Source organism: Trichosurus vulpecula, chromosome 2 (assembly GCF_011100635.1).
Source record: "Trichosurus vulpecula isolate mTriVul1 chromosome 2, mTriVul1.pri, whole genome shotgun sequence".
Classification (NCBI taxonomy): Eukaryota; Metazoa; Chordata; class Mammalia; order Diprotodontia; family Phalangeridae; genus Trichosurus; species Trichosurus vulpecula.
Genome location: NC_050574.1, coordinates 139002714 through 139024754, shown reverse-complemented (window position 1 = coordinate 139024754; position 22041 = coordinate 139002714). Strand labels below are relative to the sequence as shown.

The 22041-nt window shown below is 36.0% G+C and overlaps 1 protein-coding gene across 1 annotated transcript in view; it reads left to right on the top strand.

The window, feature by feature from the left end:
• The window catches only part of ATM (ATM serine/threonine kinase), a 122222-nt gene that overhangs the window by 85502 nt on the left and 14679 nt on the right, over positions 1 to 22041 (top strand). Inside the window, exons 43-55 of the mRNA XM_036743435.1 lie at positions 917 to 1065; positions 5646 to 5750; positions 6830 to 6949; positions 8352 to 8586; positions 8732 to 8899; positions 11588 to 11701; positions 12612 to 12829; positions 14424 to 14631; positions 15638 to 15751; positions 16147 to 16305; positions 17164 to 17302; positions 18965 to 19047; positions 20201 to 20341. Of these exons, the coding sequence (XP_036599330.1) occupies positions 917 to 1065; positions 5646 to 5750; positions 6830 to 6949; positions 8352 to 8586; positions 8732 to 8899; positions 11588 to 11701; positions 12612 to 12829; positions 14424 to 14631; positions 15638 to 15751; positions 16147 to 16305; positions 17164 to 17302; positions 18965 to 19047; positions 20201 to 20341 (1953 nt within the window). The remainder of the gene's footprint in view (positions 1 to 916; positions 1066 to 5645; positions 5751 to 6829; positions 6950 to 8351; positions 8587 to 8731; positions 8900 to 11587; positions 11702 to 12611; positions 12830 to 14423; positions 14632 to 15637; positions 15752 to 16146; positions 16306 to 17163; positions 17303 to 18964; positions 19048 to 20200; positions 20342 to 22041) is intronic.

Genomic DNA, 22041 nt, shown 5'->3' with positions numbered 1-22041 from the left:
AACAGAAATCTGACCTTTATCTAATATTTGAGCCTTTGAGTTATAATACAATGTAGGTAGTCCATGACTTTGAATCATAACTCCTATTCCACAGGTGTTGGAGTCTTGATTAATGATACTCTTGAAATCCTGTTTTCACTGCTAATTTTAGTAGTTTACTTAGCAGATTCAAAACTACAGTTTAGAAGGGCAATCTGCCCACCATTTTACTTCAGAAATCTCTCTTATATTGTAAAAAAAATAATTGAAGCTTTTTGGGATCTTACATGTTCAGAAATAGAAGAAGCTATGAGGGGTTTAAAGAGTTTGATCTGACCTGTCTGTGTACCACTTACCATATCATTTTTATGAGAGAATACATTCTAAGGGCCAAACCTTCAACTTACATACAAACTTTTGGGTCATGTCCTTTTCATAAGTTGGGAACTTTCAGCATACGTTTTCCTTTTAAAACATATTAAAAGAAATTTAATTTGGGAATATTAACATGTATTATATAAAAATAGTGAAAACAGCCAATATTTTTATATTTTTAATACCCATAGTTTTGTTTCTTCAGTACTCCAGAAGATCCTTGGTTTCATCAGTGTGGACACTCTCTCCACTGAAGCAGATCTCAGTCCTTTCATTCCTCTGCAAAGCATTAGTGAGTTGACTGTAGTGGTGGCTAACCTTTTGGTGATAAGCTTTTCCCAGATTTAGCCACCTTGTGCTCAGGTGACAAATACCTAGTTTATGTTTAGGGCAGAAATCAAAGTTTCTCTGGCTTAGTGTAGGAGCTAGCTTACCCTTTACTAGCATATCCTTGGACAATTGAGTGTCAGCTCCACATCAGGATGAAGTGTTGGACTTGGTGAAGAAGTCTTATTTAAGATCTTTGGTTTATACTTTTATGTTAATTTTCGTTCTTGATCAGGCCTTGCAGAATTTTGGTCTTTGCCACACTCTTTCCACTTACTTAAAAGGGTTGGATTATGAACACTCAGAGTGGTGTGCTGAGCAACAGGAACTTTGCTACCAAGCAGCATGGAGGAACATGCAGTGGGATTATTGCCCTTCTTACAGGTAAAAAAAAAAAAGCCATTCTTTTCTTCCTTTCCATCCCCAAATATATGTGAGATTAATGTCACATTCTCTTAAAGATATAGCAAGGAATTACTATTTCTCAAAAGCTGTAAGCTGCTGGAATACCTGGACATACACAAAATTATGTTAAGAATCTAACAAACTGAGGGAATTGTGGGAAGATGGTGGCATAAGACAGGAAACTACCTGGCTCTCACATTTCCCCACAAATAACTTAAAATAATGCCTCAAAATAAATTTTAGAGTGGTAAAAATAATCAAAAGTAGGGTAAAGCAGTTGTCCAGCCTAAGACAACTTGGAAGGATATTAGAAAAATCTGACCTCCCTGTATGGTGGTCTGGCCTGATTGAAGTGTAGACACCTCAGGGTAAATACTGCTGAGTCAACAAATAGCAAGCCCTGGGGGCAGCTGTGTAGGAAGTAGCCTTAGCTTCTGGAGCTTTCACCCCACAGACAATGTAGGGGGGTTGAGTAGCTGATGGGGAAAGTGGGGGGCCTTCCCCTGATGCTAGAAGTGGGGTCCACATTCACTAACCAGACAGGTTCTTGGACTGTGGATGATAGCAAGGAGTGAACACATGTCAGTGAATGCAGTTGTAGAGCAGTGGGGTCCTGCTTGTTATAATCACTTGCAGGAAAATGGAGTCCTTGGTTTCAGTTTCTGGGGCAGAAGGGTGAGCTGATGCTTGCAGCCACCTGAGGGACAACTGGGAGCAAGAATGTTTGTGGTGGCAGCGGTTCATGGCTAAGGGACAGAGAGGAATGCTTAAGGTCATTTATAGACTAAGGCGTGAACCTAAGGAGCCGGAGATCACATCTGGCTTTGGATTACAGAACTTTGGAAGAACCAAGAGATCAAAACAGCACCCCCTGCACCCCTTACCCCCCCCCCCTCCCATTAGAGTTCAGAGAACAACAGCAAGAAAACCTGTGATATCCTCCACACCCTGGCAAGCAGAGTCCAACTCTAACATAAAGTTAAGAGCCAAGAAATAGGCTATTTAAGAAGAGTAAAAAACAGAGAAAGAGCCCAACTATAGATAGCTACTATGGTGATAGAGAAGATCAAGGTTCAAAATCAAAAGAATACAAAACAGTTTCTTGTAAACCTTCAAAGAAAAATGTAAAATGGTCATAAACCCCCAAAAAGAGTTCTTGGAAGAGTTTGAAAAGGACTTCAAAAATCAAATAAAAGAGGTTGAGGAAAAATTGGGAAGAGAAATAAGAGTAATGCAAGAGAATTATGAAAAGAAAGTCAAGCAGTTGGAAAAAGAGATCCAACAAGTTCCTAAAGAAAATAACTGCTAGAAGAGATATTATAAGAATTGTTGGACTATCAGGAAGTTATGACCAAAAAAAGAGTCTAGGTACTATACTTCAAGAAATTATTAAAGAAAATTGCCCTGAAGTTCTAGAACTAGAAGGTAAAATAGAAATTGAAAAAAATCCATTGATCACTGCCTGAAAGAGCTCCCCAAATGAAAACTCACAGGAACGTTAACAGTTTAAAAGGCCCCTGGTCAAAGAGGAAATATTACAAGCAGCTAGAAAGAGACAAGTTAAATCTGGTGGAGCTACAGTCAGGATAACACAAGATTTAGCATCCTCCACATTAAAATACCAAAGGCCATGGAATATAATATTCTGAAGATCAAGGGAGCTGAAGTTTTCAACCAAGAATAACTTACCCAGAAGCTGAGTATAGTTCTGCAAGGAAAGAAATGGATATGTAATGAGCTAATGGATTTTCAGATAACTTTGAGGAAAAGAACAGAATTAAACAGAAAGTCTAACTTAAAAAATCAGGAGAAGCATGACAAGGTAAACATAAAGGACTAATTCTAAGGGAGTTAATAAGATTAAACATTTACTTTCACATATGGGGACATGATTTTTGTAACTCTTAAGAATATTATTTACCAATTCTAGGTCTAGTATCCCAAAGAGATCATAAAAATGGGAAAAGGACCCCCATGTACAAAAATATAGCAGCTCTTTTTGTGGTGGCCAAGAATTGGAAATTGAGGGGATGCCCATCAGTTGGGGAATGGCTGAACAAGTTGTGGTATACTGAATTCCCTTCAGTAATGGAATACTATTATTCCATAAGAAATGATGAGCAGACAGACTTCAAAAAAACCTGAAAAGACTTACATGAACTGGTGCTGAGTGAAGTGAGCAGAAACAGGAGAACATTGTAGACAATAACAACAGCATTGTGTGATGACTAACTGTGATAGACTTCGCTGTTATCAGCAATGCAGAGGTCTAAGACAAATCCAGAAGACTCATAATGGAAAATGCTGTCCACATCCAGAGAAAGAGCTAATGAATCTGAATGCAAATCAAAGCATGCTATTTGCTGTCTCTTTTTTTTTTGTTTGTTTCTTTTTTCTTGTGGTTCCTCCCATTGGTTCTAATTCTTCTTTACAACATGACTAATGTGAAAATGTTTAATATGAATATATATGTAGAGCCTATATCAGATTGCATGCTGTCTTGGGGAGGGAGGAGTAGAGGGGAGAAAATTTAGAACTCAATATCTCATGGAAGTGAATGTTGAAAACTAAAAATTAAATTTTTAAAAAGAATGTTATTATTACTAGGGTAGTTTGAAAGAGTAGATAGATAGATGGAAGCCTTGGGGTTGAGTTAACTGATTATGATGGGATTATCCTAGAAAATAAAATTGGGTAAGGAGAGGTAAAGTGGAGCAAATTATCTTATACAAAAGGGGCATGAATAAAAGAACTGTTAAAAGTGGGGTGGAGGGTGGGTGGTACAAGAACCTTATTTTCATTGGAGCTAGGTTAAAGAGGGAATAAGATATGTTTAGTAGGGTGTAAAAGTCCTGTTATGGAGAAATAGGAGGGCAAGAGAGAAATTGTTGGTCCTTTATTTTCAAAGAGGACCAATGACATCACCTGGTTATGTCTTGACTTACATGTGAATTGGATTTAAGTGAGGCAGAGTTAGACAGTCATCAGTCTCACTTTTTCCTCGTGAGACATCAAAGATGGCTCAGGATTTAACTGAAAGAGATAAGCAGGGAAACTACATTATGTTAACAGGTACTACAAATAATGAAATAATATTCATACTTAACATATATGCACCAAATGTTGTGACATTCACATTTTTAAAGGAAAAGGTAAATGAATTACAGATGGAAATATATAGCAAAACTGAAATAGTGAAGGATTTCAGCCTTCCCTCTCAGAACTACATAAATCTAGCCAAAAAATAAGTAAGAAAGAAGTCAAGGAGATTAATAGAATCTTAGGCTAGACATGATAGGCATCTGGAGAGAACTAAATGGGAATAGAAGGGAATATCCTTTTTCTCTGTAGTACATGGCACATTTACAAAAATTGACCCTATATTAGGCCATAAAAACTTTATAGTTAAATTCAGAAAAGCAGATATCAAATTCTTCCTTTTCAGATCATAATACAGTAAAAATTACATTTAATTAAGGACTATGGAAACAGATTAAAAATTAATTGGAGACTAAACCTAATCTTAGAGTAGGTCAAAGAACAAATAATAGAAACAATAAATAATTTCACCAGAGAGAATGATAGCAGTGAGACAGCATATCAACACTTATGTGATGCAGCAAAATCAGTAATTAGAGGAAAATTTATTTCTAAATGCTTACATAAATAAAATAGAGAAAGAACTGAATTGGATATGCAATTAAAAAACCAGAAAAAGAACAACTTAAAAATCTCCAGTTAACACTAAAATCCTGAAAATTAAAGGTGAGATTAAAATTGAATGTAAGAAAAATGTTTAATTAATAAATAAAACTAGAAGTTGGTTTTATGAAAAAACAAATGAAATAGATAAATAATTGGTTAATTTGATTAAAAAAGAGAGAAGAAAACCAAATCACTAGTATCAAAAATGAAAAGGGTGAATATACCACTAACAAAGATGAAATTATTAAAACAATTATAAGGAGTTATTGTGCTCAGTTATATGCCACTTTATCTTCATCCTCATTTGTCCCCAACTGGTGTGTATTCATACCTTGCAAAAGGCATAATTCCAAGTTTTAGATCATGGCACAGTGGAAAGAGTGCTGAACTTGGAGTCACAGGACATGAGTTTGAATCCTTGCTCTGCCATTAATACTTGTATCATCTTGGGCAAGTCAGTTATTTTCTGTCTGCCTCACTTTTCTCATCTGTAAAATTAGTCTTTGATTAGATGACATCTAATATCCCCTCCAGACCTAGAGCTATCAAACAAAGATTATTAATTTTTAACTTTCAGAATATTCCATGACAAAGTCATCATGCCCAAAGTGGTGAAGTTATGAATTTTCTCTGCATATTAATATGACCTTTTTCTGCTTAAATAATCCGACACAATTTATCCTGGTACCAAAATTTCTAGAAATTACATTAAAAATGTAGGTCAATTGAGATCTCAACTCATCTCAAAAGATATTTAAAAAGCAGAGCATTTTGTCTTTAAGTTTCTGATGAAGATGGCAGGAATGCCTGTTTTTGAATTAAATTTGTGGTTTTATCTTTCAATGATCTCAAAGAAAAGGAACAGAAGGACCTGGCTACCATGAATCATTGTACAATGCCCTGCAGTCTTTAAGAGACAAAGAATTCTCTACATTCTATGAAACCCTCAAATATGCCAGGTATGGAAGAAGGAAAATGCTTTTGAAAAACAAAAGTGTACGTTCGTGTGTTTGTGTGTGTGCGTGCGTGCGTGTGTGTGTCTATCTGTATATGGTATTCTAGTCTATTGATCAATCAGCAACAATTTACTAAGCATCTACTATGTTCCAGATATTCTCCTAGGCATTAGGAATATAAATATGAGCTATGAAACAGTCCTTCATCACAAGGACTATATTTTCTGTCAGAGGAGGCTGTGTGTGTGTGGGTGGGTGTGTGGGTGTGTGTGCGTAAATGCAAATAATCACAAGTTAGTTAAATGCCAGTTAGGAATGGAGAGAACTAGCATTTGAATGGTTCAGGAAAGTATTCATATAGAAAATTGCACTTGAGATTTGGCTTGAAGGAAATGAGGGATTCTATGGAAATTTTGTGAAGGGAATATATTTCAGGAATAGAGGATTGGCTAATGCAAAGCCATGGAGATGGTTGTTGGAATTAATGAGTTAGTAGAGTTAATGCTAGGTGGTGCAATAGATAGAGCACCTGGCTTGGTGTCATCAGAATCTGAGTTCAAATTTAGCCTCAGACACTAACTGTGTGACCCTGGGCAAGTCACTTAACTCCTATTTGCCTCAGTTCTTTATCTGTTAAAAAAAATGGAGAAGGAAATGGCAAACCATTCTAGTATCTTTGCCAAGAAAACCCCCACAGACAGAGTCCTTTGGGTTACATAGAATTACATAGAGTTACAACTGAATGACTGAACAACAGCAAAGAGTTAATGAATTACAGCTTAAATTTCTAGGTAACTGTAAAAATACAATTGTTTGAGATGAAAAAAATTAAGCAGAGCTACAATTTAACTGCATATACTTTATCATAAACATATTTGCATGTCTTCTTTGTGTATATTTTTTCTTTATTCCCAGTACTAATTAACTGTCTGAGCAAATAAGATATTATGATTTTATTACAATGATAGGTCATCTAGGCATGCTCAAAGTCTATTATAGCAGATATTTAAGAGTCAGTTTGAAATTTTGGTTACCTGAGCCACCTTCTTCATTCTTAAAATTTCTCTTTCTCCTGTCATTAGAGTGAAAGAGGTAGAAGAATTGTGTAAAGGCAGCCTTGAATCTGTATATTCACTTTACCCTACGCTTAGCAGATTACAGGCTATTGGAGAGTTGGAAAATATAGGACAACTTTTCTCCAGGTATGTCATAATATTCTACTTTAATCAGTGATTTTGAACAAATATAAACTACTTCAAGACCAGTTACACAGGTTTATACCACATCTTTAATTGGGTAACCATGCACCCCAGAATATTTTACAAATTGATCTTGCATATTGTTTGATTAAATTTTTCCAGGTAAAATTTGTGTTTTAACTTCCATTAATCATGAGGATTAAGTTTCATTTACTTACTACCTTTGTGACCTTGGGTAATATAGCCTCACTGGGCCTCAGTTTTCTTGATTATAAAATGAAGGGATTGGAATAGGTCATATCTGAGATTAATCCCATATATATTTTTTCAAAACAGCTCTAATTGAGAAGCAAATTTTCTTTTGACTCCCTCCTATCCAAACTTCTTTTCCATTCCGTATCCTTTGAAAATAATATTTTAAATTTATAAGGCATTTTAGTTTACAATGTACTTTTGTTATTTTATGTTAGTTAATCTTCATAACATCCCTATGAGAAATGCAGGGAGTGTCTAGTGTGGTCTAATGGAAAAGTACTATATTCATTTTCAGGGTACTGAGGTAATAATAGTTCTATCTCTGCTTCTTACTGACAGTTTAGCCTTGAGTAACTTTAACCTCTGTGTTAACCTGTAAAATGAGGAAATTGGATTAGATTCCAGCTATAAAATATTTAATAAAGTACTTTGCAAAACTTAAAATACTCTACAAATGTGAGGTTTTATTACAGATAAGAAAACTGAGAGAGTGCTTAAATGACTTAGATGAAGTCACATAACTGATGAATGATGATGCTAAGACTAGAAATCAGATACAGTGTTTTTGTACTACACTGTTCTGTTTCTCTGGTGAATAACTTTGGTATTTATTTTACATTAACTCGTGGATAGGATTGGTAAAATGGACTGCTGGAAAGCTTTGGGGGTTGCAAAGTAAGAGCTAGAGTGAGTGAGTGTCAGACCTGGCACAGACACAATTTCATGTAATGGTTTGGTAGAAGAGGAGGAACATATGTGAAGGGTTAAAGTTGTTCAATGTAGTATCTTCTTGCAAAAATAAGACAGTAAAGTGGCAGTTGAAAATTGTACAATTGTACAGAATTGTCTTGGGACTAGCAAATTTTTTATAAGAATACTTACAGTAGGTGGATCCTCTGGTTTTCTCACCTGGAGAAAATGGGGTGGGGTGGAAATACACTGTCTTAACTGGTGAGATCTTTCAAAGTTCCCTTTCTCAGAGGTTTAGGGATTTATCCTTACAGTGAGGGATATCCTAGCCTAAGAAAATTGATAAAATTGTTAAGTAAAACCCTAAAGAGAGAGGGAGAAGGAGAGAAAGAATAGGGGATGAGTACATTTCCCCTTATGCTTCATTATCTGTATGAACTTTAAAACTCTGTGCTTGCAGATCCATCACTGATAGAGACCTCCCTGAGGTATATGGGAAGTGGCAGAGACAGTCCCACCTTCTCAAGGATAGTGATTTTGGTTTTCAAGAGCCTATCATGGCTTTGCGTACAGTCATTCTAGAAACTCTGATGGAAAAAGAAACTGAGACTTCACAAAGGGATGGTATTAAGGATATTCTCACCAAGCACCTTGTAGAATTATCTGTATTGGCCCGGACTGCCAGAAACACCCAGGTAATAAAAACTTAAAATATTTCTGGCAACTCATAGGCCTTTCTTTTTAGTAATCATAAAACTGGTGATGTTAAAGGGAAGCAATGTTAATAGAGAAAGAGGTAACAGTAAAATTTATATTCAGATGTCGCTATTATTATTTCAGCTTCCTGAAAGAGCAATGTTTCAAATCAAACAGTATACTTCAGCCAGATGTGGAATCTCTGAGTGGCAGCTGGAGGAAGCTCAAGTATTCTGGGCTAAAAAGGAGCAGAGTCTTGCCCTAAGTATTCTAAAACAAATGATCAAGAAGCTAGATGAAAATTGTTCACAGGTTTGCTCCTTTTTTATTGACTGTTAAGAGTTTAAAAACTGGGTTTTTGACATTGAAAGAGCTCCTCAGTATTATCAGACTCTATGACCCCTTGAGATAAGGTTCTGAAGTGACATATGTATTATCTCCCCATATTACAATGTAAATAATTCATCCTTGTTTTGTCTCTTAAAATTGTCTGCTTATATTTTCATTTTTGTTTCTCTTGCCTCATTTGTTTGTATCTTAAAGTTTCTATTCAGCCCTCATTTTTTCTTCAAGGATGCTTGAAAGTCTTCTGTTTCATTAAAGGTTTATTTTTTTCCCTTGTAGGATTATACCTAGTTTTACTAGGCAAGTTAATTTTGATTGGCAACACTATATTCTTTGCCTTCTGCAATATCATATTCCAAGCTCTTTGTTCTTTTATAATAGTGTCTGCCAAATCTTCTGTGATCCTGATTATAGAACCTTGGTCCTTGAATTCTTTTTTTCTGGGTTCTTGCAGTATTTTTTACCCCTAGATTTTGGAAGCTCTAGATACTAAATGCGATGTTCCTGGGAATTTACATTTTGGGGTTTCTTTCAGGACTTGACCTGTGGATTCTTTCTATTTTTACTTTGCCTTCTGGTTCTAAGAACTCTGGGAAGTTTTCCTTTATGATTTTTTTTTTGAAATATGATGTCTAATCTCCTTTGTTTTTCGTCATGGCTTTCAGGTAGTCCAGTGATTCTTAAACTCATCCTTACTTGATCTATTTTCCAGGTCAGTTGTTTTAGCTATGACGTACCCTATACTTTCTTCTGTTTTGCTTTTTAACTAGTCTTTTGACTTTGTTTTAATATTTCTTGCTATCTCATGGAGTAATTATCTTCTGTTTGGTTCATTATAATTTTCAAGTAGTCTGTTGTATTGGTGAGGTTTTGTATTTCTTGTCTTAAACTATTAATTCCCTATTCAGTTCTTTCTTTCATAGTTCTCAGTGCTTTTCCATTTTTTTCTCGTGTTCTCATTCCATATATTAGAAATCATTTTTAACTCTTTTTAAAAAAACTCTTCCTTCATCTCTTCCAGGAATTCTAGTTGAACTTGTGCCCAAGCTCTGTTTTTCTTTAAAGTTCTGTTTGTAGCTGTTTTGGAGCCATTCTCTTCTGCGTTTGTGTCTTGAGAATCCTTGTCACCATATGAGCTATTTATGGGGGGAATTCTTTTTTGCTTGCTCATGCTTCTCTGTCTTTGTGTTACAACCAGGTTCTCTGCATGCCTAGAAGAAATGTCTGTTCTTGGCTCGGTCCTGTTTTGGGTCCTTTTGGGTCTTTCTGCTGCTTTCTTGGGGTATTGAGTTGGAGTATCATTCCAGTATCTCAAGGGTACATCAGGCTTTTCATTGCTCCTTAAGTGGTGTGATCCAAAGTGAAATGGCCTCCTGGTTTGAACTCTGCAAGTTCCTGATCTGGGTTTGGGCCTGAGCAACACAACTGTCGCCGTTTCCCTGTTTGAAACTCCAGCACACTGCTTCTGGACCCAAACACTGTCATCCAGTTGGAAAGCTCCGCAGGTTCAGCATGACAGAACTGCAGGCTCCCCCTGGCTCTATGATTCCTGCCCTTATCATTCTGAGGTGGACTTCAGACTAAGTTGTGGGCTAGCTTTTTTTTTTTAAAAGACTAGCTTTGAGACCCTGCTCTGCTTCCTGGAGTCAGAGCCGCAGAACTGTAGTCTACTTTTGACCTTGTTTATGTCAGTGCACAGGCCGGGGTCTGAGACTGCTCTTTGCCCTGGACTGGCACCCACTGGTGTATGTTGTATCCGTGACTTGGCAGTGAATGGGGAGTGACAGATGCCAGCTGGCACTTGGTTTCTTCTTGTCCTTGTGTGTGGCTTCAGACAAGTGTCTTGTTCAGTCTGTGTTAGGATGCTCCAGGCAGCCATTCCTGACTAGACTGTATCTCCAGTGTCTGCCTATTTCTTTGTCTATCTCCCTTTGTTAACCTGGACTAAAATATAACTCACTGTGTAGTTTATTTCCTGAATTTCTTGATCAGTACTTGGTTTCATGCATATTCTAGGACTTGGTGGAGTAGTTGTTGGGGAGAATTTCTTTCTGTTCTTCTAATCTTGAGTGAGCCTTCTGCCTGATCTTAATTACTCTTATTCATGTACTTTACATTGCAAATAAAGTAGTTTATTTCCCATTCTCTAATCTTGTCCTCCTCTTTTTCCACTTCAGTGCTTTTTCTTTCACTATTTCCTGACCTTGTACTGCCTTCTGTTTTCCTCTCATGTCCCTCTGTTGAACCCCTTCCCACCTTTTAAAGCTTAACCCAGGTGCCACTTGACTCTTAAAGATTTCCTTGATTCCCCCAGTCAACCCTCATGCCATTTTGTGGCTTTCCTGTGTACTTACCATATTCTAATTGGTATTGTTTGTGCATATGTTTTATTTCTCTTACTAGATTATAAACTTCTTGATGGTAGGGACTATGCTTTATTCAAATGTATCTTCTCCATGGTGCCTGATGGAATAGTTGCCTAATAAATGTTTATTGAGTTGAACTACATTAGGAATCCTTAACTAGGGTGGCATTTTTTCTCATATTACTTGTGGTGGTGAAGGAGATAGTTTTTAAGCCCATTATTGTAGTATACCCTTTTGAATACATATGATAATTGACTCCATTTTCTAAAAATTTCCTTCCATTGTATAGAATGACCCAAGTCTGAAACTGATACACACAGAATGTTTGAGATTATGTGGAAACTGGTTGGCAGAAACTTGCCTAGAAAATCCCACAGTCATTATGCAGACATACCTAGAAAAGGTAAGAGTTTTAAAATAGTTTTTGATGAGAAAGCCTAATTTTCCCAAAAGCTCTAGTTTTTAGTCTAAATCTAATATAGTTTTAGAACGGATCTATAAAATCCTTCATAAATAGGGCTGCTTTTTTTCCTTAAAATACAAGTGGTTTGTTATCAGCAGGAATCCATGTTTTCAGAGGTATCCAGGAAGAGTTTGAATCCTTTAGAATATACACCTGCCTGTTTTCCCTCCATTTCCATCTGGGTAATCTCCTAGCTACTTATCCTACTTTTTTATCTGCAAAGCAGTAGATGAGTGTGAGAGAGTTACTTAGTCTCTTTTACTCATCCATAGTTAACCTGCTCTGTCTGGAGACCTAAAAATTTTAGCCCCTATCCAAGTTTCTACCTTTTCATTTCATCTAACCCACTTTGCAGATTTTTGAAGCAGAATATCAGCAGCCCTACAGTAACTCTTAATTGTATCGATTCTACAGTACATTCTAGCTTTAGAATTTACACAAAATTTAGTTTTTAAATAGCTTGTAATTAATAAGTACTTTGCTAATTCTATACATCAAATAAAGTACCTTATATATTTGCTCCCAGAAAGACCAGAAAATACTGTGATTTGTGTATGAAGGTAGATTGGTACTAGGGAGTAAGGAATTCTGGTTCAGGTCCCATTTTGGACATTATTAGATAATCCACAGGAAGTCACTTTATTTCCCTGAACTTCAGCTTTCTGTAAAATAAAGATTATATTTATACTACCTACCTTATGGAATTTCTGTGGAGAAAGTGGTTTGTCAGCCTTCTACACATCTACATAGTTCAGTGCATTTAACTAATATGCCTGCCAGTAGCCTTGATTTACTGAATATATCATTATTTGTATACATATTTGTAGATGTTAATTGGTATTTCTTTTAGGCAGTGGAAGTTGCTGGCAGTCTTGATGGAGGGTGCAATGATAAACTCAGGAGTGTAAAGATGAAGGCTTTCCTATCATTGGCACGTTTTTCAGATATTCAGTATCAGAGAATTGAAAACTATATGAAATCATCAGAATTTGAAAACAAACAAGCTCTGCTGAATAAGGCTAAACAGGAAGTGGGCCTTCTTAGGGAACACAAAGTCCAAACAAACAGGTAATAATTGAATAAAAAGGAATGCAACAGCTAATTAATGTTTAATTTGACAGTTTTATGTTCTCCAGACTCCTGAATGAGGATATGTTTGTGGAAGACATGAATTTGTTATATATGGGAAAAGAACATTATATTTGAAGGTAGAAGATCTGGTTCGAGTCTCAGCCCTGTCATTCTTGAACCTTGGGCGGATCATTTCTTCTTAGTGCATTTCCCTTAGTTTTCTTTCGTAAAGTGAAGAGTTTAGACAAGATGATTTCTCTAGCCCTCTTACTTCAGAAATCTGATAATCCTCATTGTGGTACTTAAATTTGTTTTGGTGAGATGGGTTATCATGACTATTCTACAATTTAGAGAATATAATTTCTGATGTTTGTGAGTTCCGTTGTAAATATATTTTGCAATCTGAGTGCTATTTCTGGTAGGCTGTGATTTATTTTATAACTGAGAAATATGAAGAAGCAAAATACAAATAAATTATATTAATGTAATCAAATCCCCTCACCCATTCGTGCCTTACACCTAGTTTAAGAAATACAGAATTAAGAAAACTAGATAGCTTGGTCAGTCCACCTTCTTTTGCCTCTATTATCCAGGGTGGTAAGTGTTCAAGATGTTGAGTTCTCAACATTAATAATACATTTTTGAGATCTATTTTTATTGATTATTGTTTCTGACTTTTGTGGTTCACTTGTTTATTCCACAATAACTTATATTCAGTGCCTATTCTCTATAGAACTTTGTGCTAGTGTAACAGTAAGGCAGTAATAACAGTTTAGATGAGAACTGTCAAAATGCTTATGTGGTTCTGTATCACAAAGTATACGAGACTCTCCACATAGAAGGAAGAAGTAAACCATTTATTCAGACACCAGAGAACCACATCCCACAAGCCATTTATCCAGTCTATCAGAGCAGTAAAAATTCCACACACAATATAACAGGCTGGAGCCTCGCCATCCCAAAACCTCTTTGACTCCCCTGCTGGGGTCTTCCCCCAAACAAACTCATAGTACAGCTAAGTCAGCCTGTTCAGCTCTAACAATCATGAGGGTGGCCGTTAGCAGCCATAACTGTGCTCGCTCTCTCTCTCTCTCTCTCTCCATCTCTCCATTTCTTGTGACATAACTTCTTTTTCCTGTCAGGAAGCTCCTCCCACCACATGTGTCTTAGGCTTCCTGTGACTAAGCAGGTCATATGGCCTATTAATGGGTGGGAAAGATCTTCAAATCTAAATTGCTACTACAGCTAGTCAGTGTATAGGCAGTGTATAGTGTTGTAGATAAGACATGAGCTGGGCCCTTAGGCAACTTAGAGTTTAGTAAAGGATAAGACATAAACTGTGCTAACTATAATGGTGATGTTAAGAGCCCCAGCTCATAGGTGACTTGACTAGGCTTGAATGCACCTTTACTATTTAACTGCCTTGTGACTTGACTGGACAGGTCTCCTTTCAGGGCCTCAGTTTTCTTATCTGTTAAATGAGGGAGGTAGTCTCTTCCACTCTCTGACTTTCTTAATAAGTACATTAGCCCAGGTGTGATTTTGTAAATGTAGTGGATTTATTGTTTTTGCTTTAATTCTTCAATATTAGGTATACAGTGAAGGTTCAGAGAGAGCTAGAGCTGGATGAGTGTGCAATCCGTGCATTGAGAGAGGATCGCAAACGTTTTTTGTGTAAGGCAGTTGAGAACTACATCAGCTGTTTACTTAGCGGAGAAGAACATGATATGTGGATATTTCGACTTTGTTCCCTTTGGCTTGAAAATTCTGCAGTTTCTGGAGTCAATAGCATGATGAAGGTAAGTTTGTCTTTTCTAGCTGTTAAGACTGGAGGTTGAAAAATAAGGTAGGTTAGGACCATGTCTATATTTGTTTCCTGAATAATTTAACAAGCTGTCTTATACATAGTAGGCACTTAATAAATGCTTGTAGATCATGGTAATGGTGTGCTTTTTGTGTAGAGATAAGAGAATTCTGTGTCCTCTTCCCTGTTCTCCCAACCCCTACTCCCATTTCCACAGGAGGACTTTTCTTCCCTTCTGTGGCCTTGGAAGATGTATTTTCCTTAAAAGTTTAGAATAGAAAAATCAATTGTCATTATCGCTGAAAGTCATGTTGAAGGCAGTTTAAGTTTTTGTTGAAAGTCTCTTTGCTTTCAGTGAAAATTTCCACTTTTTAAGGTTAAAATGTATACATTGTGAATCTGTTTTAAGATCAAAAGGTCTTAAAGAAATGAAAAATTTTCATGGGAAAAAAGAACAGTCAGATTAAAGATAGACCCAGATTCCTATTCTATTGTAACTTTTGATAATGACATGCTATTTTTACTAGAAAATAAAAGAAAAATAATAGCCCCATTCTATGCTATAGTTGCCTTTTCTCTAGGCTTTCTTTGAAGCCATGCTTATTTAATATAACTTCAGTGCAAATGGTGCCAAAAATTCTGATGATTCTTAATGTATTTTAATTTATGACTTTAAGATCAACACTGGTATAGCAGTTACCAGGCATATTATAGCAGTCTGCCTAGACCCTCTCTGTCAAAGGGCTTGGAATAGAATGAATAGCAAGGGAGAGGAGTCTAGCTTCTATTAATCACTAAGTTATTATTACTCATAATGCAAATGTATGTTAGGTATAAAATATTACATATATATATATATATATATATATATATATATATATATATATATAACATGAGATATGTATGTAATATTTTAAGGCAGTTTTGACTGTCTTTAGAATATTCTGTGGGTTCATAGGATTTTTTTTTAATTAATGATTTCTGATTTTTTTCCAAAACAGAAAGATGGAGTAAAGATTCCCTCATACAAGTTTCTGCCTCTTATGTACCAGCTGGCTGCTAGAATGGGAACCAAGATGATGGGAGGCCTAGGATTTCATGAAGTTCTGAATAATGTAATAATGCGTAATGCCTGAAGCCAAAAGCATTTTCTTTCTTATCATATTAATAGAGAATAAATAACTTTCTTCGTACTGCGTTAGAGGCTGTTTTTCAGTGTGGTTAGACTATGTATTATAACCCTAGGAGAAAAAAATACAAAATATGTTTAGCCCTATCTGTATTTCTTCATACGGGTGGAAAGTAGATCTATTGGTCCTTTTCTGGACCTCTGCCCCCTATGGTTTCTTGTCCCCTCATCCCCAGGGGACATTACTTAATAAAGTGAAAGTCTGCTTTCTTCCACAGTTCTTCCATAATTTGTAGATTATTTTTCAGTTTGTTTGAAACTTAAGTTTCAGTTTGTTCAGTTCTCCTCTTGATGACTAATTATACTTTACCTTTCCAACAGCTCATCGCTAGAATTTCACTAGATCACCCCCATCACACTTTGTTTGTTATACTAGCCTTAGCAAATGCAAATAAGGATGAACTTCTAGCCAAACCAGAAGCAGCAACAAGAAGCAGAATAACAAAAAATGCACCAAAGCAAATTTCTCAGCTTGATGAGGTATGTAAGTAGAAACCTTTATTCATTTATTTCATCAGATGTTTTTGGACCATATCTCAAGGGTACTGAGACTTTTTGTAACATTCATTTATTTATGTTGCAGTAGGACAGATAGCAAAGTCTGTATCACTGATAAAACAAGATTTTCTTTCCTTTTTTTAAAAACAAATTTTAAAAGTTTTATTGTTGCCTTTTGCCTTAGCTTCACATTCATTTCTGAGTGTCCTCTCCATATTCCTACACAAAAAGCTTTCTCTTGTAAGATTTAAAACTAGAAAGCTATAGTTGAAGTTGAGATAGCACTCAAATTGTTTTCATAATTAATATCCCCCTCCTTTTGGGGGCCATGAATTTATCACTCTTTGACTTCACAGGATAAATATGTTTTTCTTGTATTTTTTTCTTTTTCTTACCATAAAACTGTATATAATGTATTAGTTTGCTATAATTGGATTTCTTATTATTGCTGAGTTGGTACCTTTGACAATTTGGAGGAAATAGTAATTGTGACAGTGTTCAATTTTTAAATCTCTATTTTTTGTGACTCAAGGTCAGATAAGTGCAGGATTCTTCCAGATCTTTCAAGGTACCATCTATGTTACAGTGAAGAAATTCAGTATATCTTGAAATTTTTCTCATACTGATGAACAGGGGAAAAAAAGCACTAATATTATTTAAATGGTCTTTATTATTTACCTGTAAGTTATTTTTTTGGTATCCTCCTTTTGGTACATGTTTGTAAGTGTAGAGCTACACTTTAGATTTTTCTCTGTTTTGCTTCTGTGTTTTCTGTGTAGTTCTGGATGGCTAGCTGTGTATGTTTCCACTCTAACAGTAATCTTTTAAAAAAAAAATTAGGATCGAATGGAGGCTGCAAACAACATAATAAGTATTATCAAAAGTGGAAGAGCTAAGATGGTCAGAAATGTGGAGGCACTTTGTGATGCTTATATCATATTAGCAAATATGGATGCCAGTCCATGGAAAACTCAGAGAAGTATGTATTCAAAAGCCTACTGACATGGTTCAATAATTTTTTCTGCAGTTATGTGTTAATAGTATACACAAGCATGCAAATGTTCAAAATCAAATACAGTCAACCCTCAGTTATCCATGTTAATGGGAAATAAAGAAGGCCCTAATAATTGAAATCTTTAGATAACAGAAAAATGTATTCATATCCTACAAATTTGACCTTCCTATGCATTTTCTGGTTTTTTCTCTCCCCCTCATTAAGAAAGTAAGATAAGCAAACCCCTGTTACAAACATGTATGATCAAGCAAAACAAATTCTCACATTGACCATGTCCAAAGAAATTATGTCTCACTCTACCCTTGAGTCCATCACCTTTCTATTAAGAGGTGGGCAACATGTTTAAGAGGTTTTAATAGATCTGTTAACTAACAAAATAGTATCATTTGTGTCTAATCTTTTTTTTCTCCCAGTATTGCTCTGGTACAAATATTCATGTGTAGTGAAATAAATCAGAGGTAGGAAAGAAGCAGAGGGCCTAGATAATCCGTAAACTACTATAATCAGTTATTGAAAAATTGAAGGTTGTGAGTATTCTGATTAACAGTTTCCTGTTACTATTTAGATGAGAGCCTTTTTAGAAATCAGATATAAAAAAACATAATTACAGGTTCATCCAGCCAGTCAGTAAACTTTTATTAAGTACCTACTATGTGCCAGGTACTGTGACTAAGTTAGGGGAAAAAAAAAATCCTCTCACTTTCTCCCCCGTTCCCATCAATGCTAAACTTTTTTTGGGGGGCAGGGCAATTGGAGTTAAGTGACTTGCCCAAGGTCACACAGCTAGTACATGTGTCAAGTGTCTGAGGCCAGATTTGAACTCAGGTCCTCCTAACTCCAGGGCTGCCCCAAGTGCTAAATTTTTAAGCATTAACAAAATCCGTCTTCTTCAATACTATTTTCTAAACATTTGTAGACTATTTTGTTTGGTTATATAGCCTCTATTTACAGGCTTATCATTTTCATTTTCTTTATAGATTAATCCCTTTTGCCCAAATGTTATTTCTTTTTAACTGTTAAAAGGTTTCCAGTTTATCTAATTTCTTGCAGTTCATCCAAAACATTACTGTTTTACCTAATATAAGATTAGGGATATAGATGGGGTTTCCTTAATGATATATAGGCTCACTGCTACTTCCTTTTGTCATAGCACACTGCCATAGCATATATGTTACACACACAATACTGATGTACTCCTTCCACTAATGTATTATTGAAATAATGCATCACGCACCTATTATGGATGCTCTTGTGCATACTGTAGAGGTTACAGTTTATACTCACAGGTGGATTCTAGCCTAATTAAAAGATAGGGGAGGGAGGTTATGGTGGGAAAGGTTGACAGCTTGGATTGGTGTCATCTGAGAGGACCATATTATCTATATCAACTATATAACCTTGGAACTCCAGGTCAGGGGTGAGACCAGGGACAGTGCTCCATCCATTCAGATTTTGAGCTAATAGAGATTGTGGACAAGGGTTACCCTATATAGATTTGGGGTAAAGGTTGATATATGGCCACTAGAACACATCTACTATTCTTGGTTTGCCTGCAACCCCACTTATCAAGTTGTCAATGAATCGTATAGATAGTTCTCACTAAAAATATCCTTATTTTAAATACAGAAGGTATAAATATTCCTGCAGACCAACCCATTACTAGACTAAAGAACTTAGACGACGTTGTTGTTCCCACCATGGAAATTAAGGTAATTAGAGCTATGTGTGATGTTAATTATTTCTCTTTCAAATAATTTTGGCCTAAATTTGGGTTATTTTAAAGTGTATTTTTTAAATTGATCTTTACCTTACAATGTTCTAAAGTATTCCGTGGTTTTTTTCTTCCATTTTATTCTTTCATCTCTACTCATCCTCTTGATTTCATGAAGGGAGACTTGTGTGCCTGATGATAGGAATTTACAATCCCCTGTGCCAGTAGCAGACTTAGTTTCAGATTTCCTAAGGAACTTGCTTTTAAATAGTTTTGCTATGTTTTTAAAAACTGTTAGGACCTCATAATACAGCATTTCTCTAATAAAACCCCAAAACAATAAATTAATAGCCTCAAATGAATAGGGATAAAAGTTAGAATAATGATTTTGAATAGCCTCTGGACAGACTGATGGCCAACTATACTATGACTGGGCATTCAGGAGTAAAAATCCTTTTGTGTAGTCCTCTGGGTGCCAGGTCATCAGAATGATAACCTGCTTCTTTGGTAACTATGTTGAAAGGGGAAGATAAGTTGCTCTTTTTTAGTGTACCGTTCTGCAAACTCTTACTTTTCCTGCCTCTGAGATTAATTGATTTGAACCTTTGGCAACACTTTAAGTACTCTTAACTAACCACTATCTAATATTTTCCCAGCTACTCCAGCTGTGTTATCCAGCTTCATGCTTACTTGAAAAAAGCAAAATTGAATAGTACTAATTTAGAAAATTCCCCTACCTTCCTTGTAACATTTCTCTAGCCTTATTTTGCCATGGTTTTTCCCTTCTAAATAATTCGAGTTCCTGTTTGTTTTTCTGTTAAAAACAGGCTAAAACTATAATGAGTGAAAAATAATAATACTGGATTATACATAGACTTCAATTTGAGATTACTTTTTGGTGATCTAAGTAGACTTTTTATGGCATCTCTTTGTAATTAATTAAAACTCTCCTATTCTAACTCTTCCAACCAGGTAAGACAGACAGTGGCTATCCAAGTTGTCTGTAGCAATTGACTTTTTCATGCAGCCAAATACCATTTCTTTCCTTGTTTGATATCAAAACCATTTTTTTTTACTGGTAACATATCTTATTTTTTGGCTTATTAATATTGTGAATCTGATTTCTCATTCTTGTGTTTGAAATTTTCCAGGTTGACCCTACAGGGGAATATGAAAATCTGGTGACTATACAGTCATTCAAGCAAGAATTTCGTTTAGCAGGAGGCCTGAATCTACCTAAAATAATAGATTGTGTAGGGTCAGATGGCAGAGAGAGAAGACAGCTCGTCAAGGTAGGTTCTTTGATTTCTATGTTGTTACAGCATCCTCGTGTTGTGAAGGGACCTCAGAGATCATGTAGCCCAACCTATACCTAAAAATGAATCCCTAGGACAAGAGGTTGTCTAGCTTTGCCTTTAAAAACTTCAATGGTGGGGCGGGGAGTGGGGTGAAAGAAGGGAGGGCTGACTGGGAAATGCGGCAATCAGAATGTATGCCATCTTGGAATGGGGGGAAGGGTAGAAATGGGGAGAAAATTTATAACTCAAAATCTTGTGGAAATCAATGTTGAAAACTAAAATATTAAATAAAAATGATGAAAAAAAACTTCCCCAGTTGTCCATTTCCACTTTGGGGCCTATATTAGGAAAGTTTTCCTTATTTTAATTGAATATCAACCCATCACATACGACTATATGATTTAAGTTTGGGCTCTTTGAGAATGATCATGACATCAAAAGAAATAAGGAAAGTAGGAAGAGATTTGGGTTTGGAAAGAGCGTGATGAGTTCAGCTTTGGACATATTAAGTTTGAGATACCAGGAAGACATCTAGTGTGAATATTTAGTCTAGCAGTATTTTGAAAGCATAGGACTAAAGTTCTGAGAAGTTGGGGATAGAGATAAAGATTTAGAAGTTACCTGCATAGAAATGATAATTGAAGCCATGTGTTGGGATAGGGATCACTAAGGAAAAGAGTAGGGAGAAAAGGTCAAAGGAAGCTTGTGGAATATCTGCCCCCAGGGTTAGGAAAAGCAACTAATGCAGGAAACAAAAAAGCATTGGAAAGGGCAGGAGGGAAGAAAGGAAGGGGGGAAAAAAAGGAAAAAAAAAGGAAGAAGAAAGGAATGGGAAAGAAGGAAGGCAATATCTTATTTGATCCTTACAACCCTGAGAGGTAGGTGCTATCCCTAATTTGCAGTTAAGTTGACTGAGGCAAGTATTGGTTAAATGACTTGCCCAGGGTCACACAACATATAAATATCAGAGGCAGTATTTGAATTCAAATCTTGCTGACTCCACTCCCACCACTCTTATCTGTTTTGCTACCTAGCTCTAAGAAGACACAGAAAACCATAAAAGAGCAGTGTCATAAAAACTGAAGGTTTTCTAATTTAGAGTTCTTTCAGCAATTTGGAATAAGCAATTATAGTAGAATGAGGAAGGAAGCAGATTATAAAGGGTTGAGCAGTAAGTGGTAGCCATTAGTGTAGACCAGTGGTATCAAACTCAAATAAATATTGTTCCTACTGGCTGCATATTGACTTATAAACCCACCACATTAACATCATCTATGTCTTACTTTATTTTTATCTATTTTGTTAAACATTTCCCAATTATATTTTAATTTGGTTTGGTAGCATTCAAGGATTTTGCTGTCTGTTGGATTGTAGTCATGTTCAGAGTCTGGGCTCAAGTATCTGCTCTATTTCTTAGGACCTATTTCACCTTGGCAAGTCATCTGACTTCCTTAGGCTTCAGTTTTCTCATCAGTAAAATGAAGGTAGTAGGTTAGATGGCATCTGGGATTCCTTCTAACCCTAGATCTCTGAATCCATGAGCTTGTGAATCATAGGGTCATGCCAGAACAATTATCTTTGACAAAGTAGTTGACCCTCTGGACAATTTCCATTTTGTTAATGTTCTTCCTAAAGGGTTGTACTGAAAAATGGAAACAGTGTTCCTGGTGTGGAACTTGTGTCTCTCTCATTCT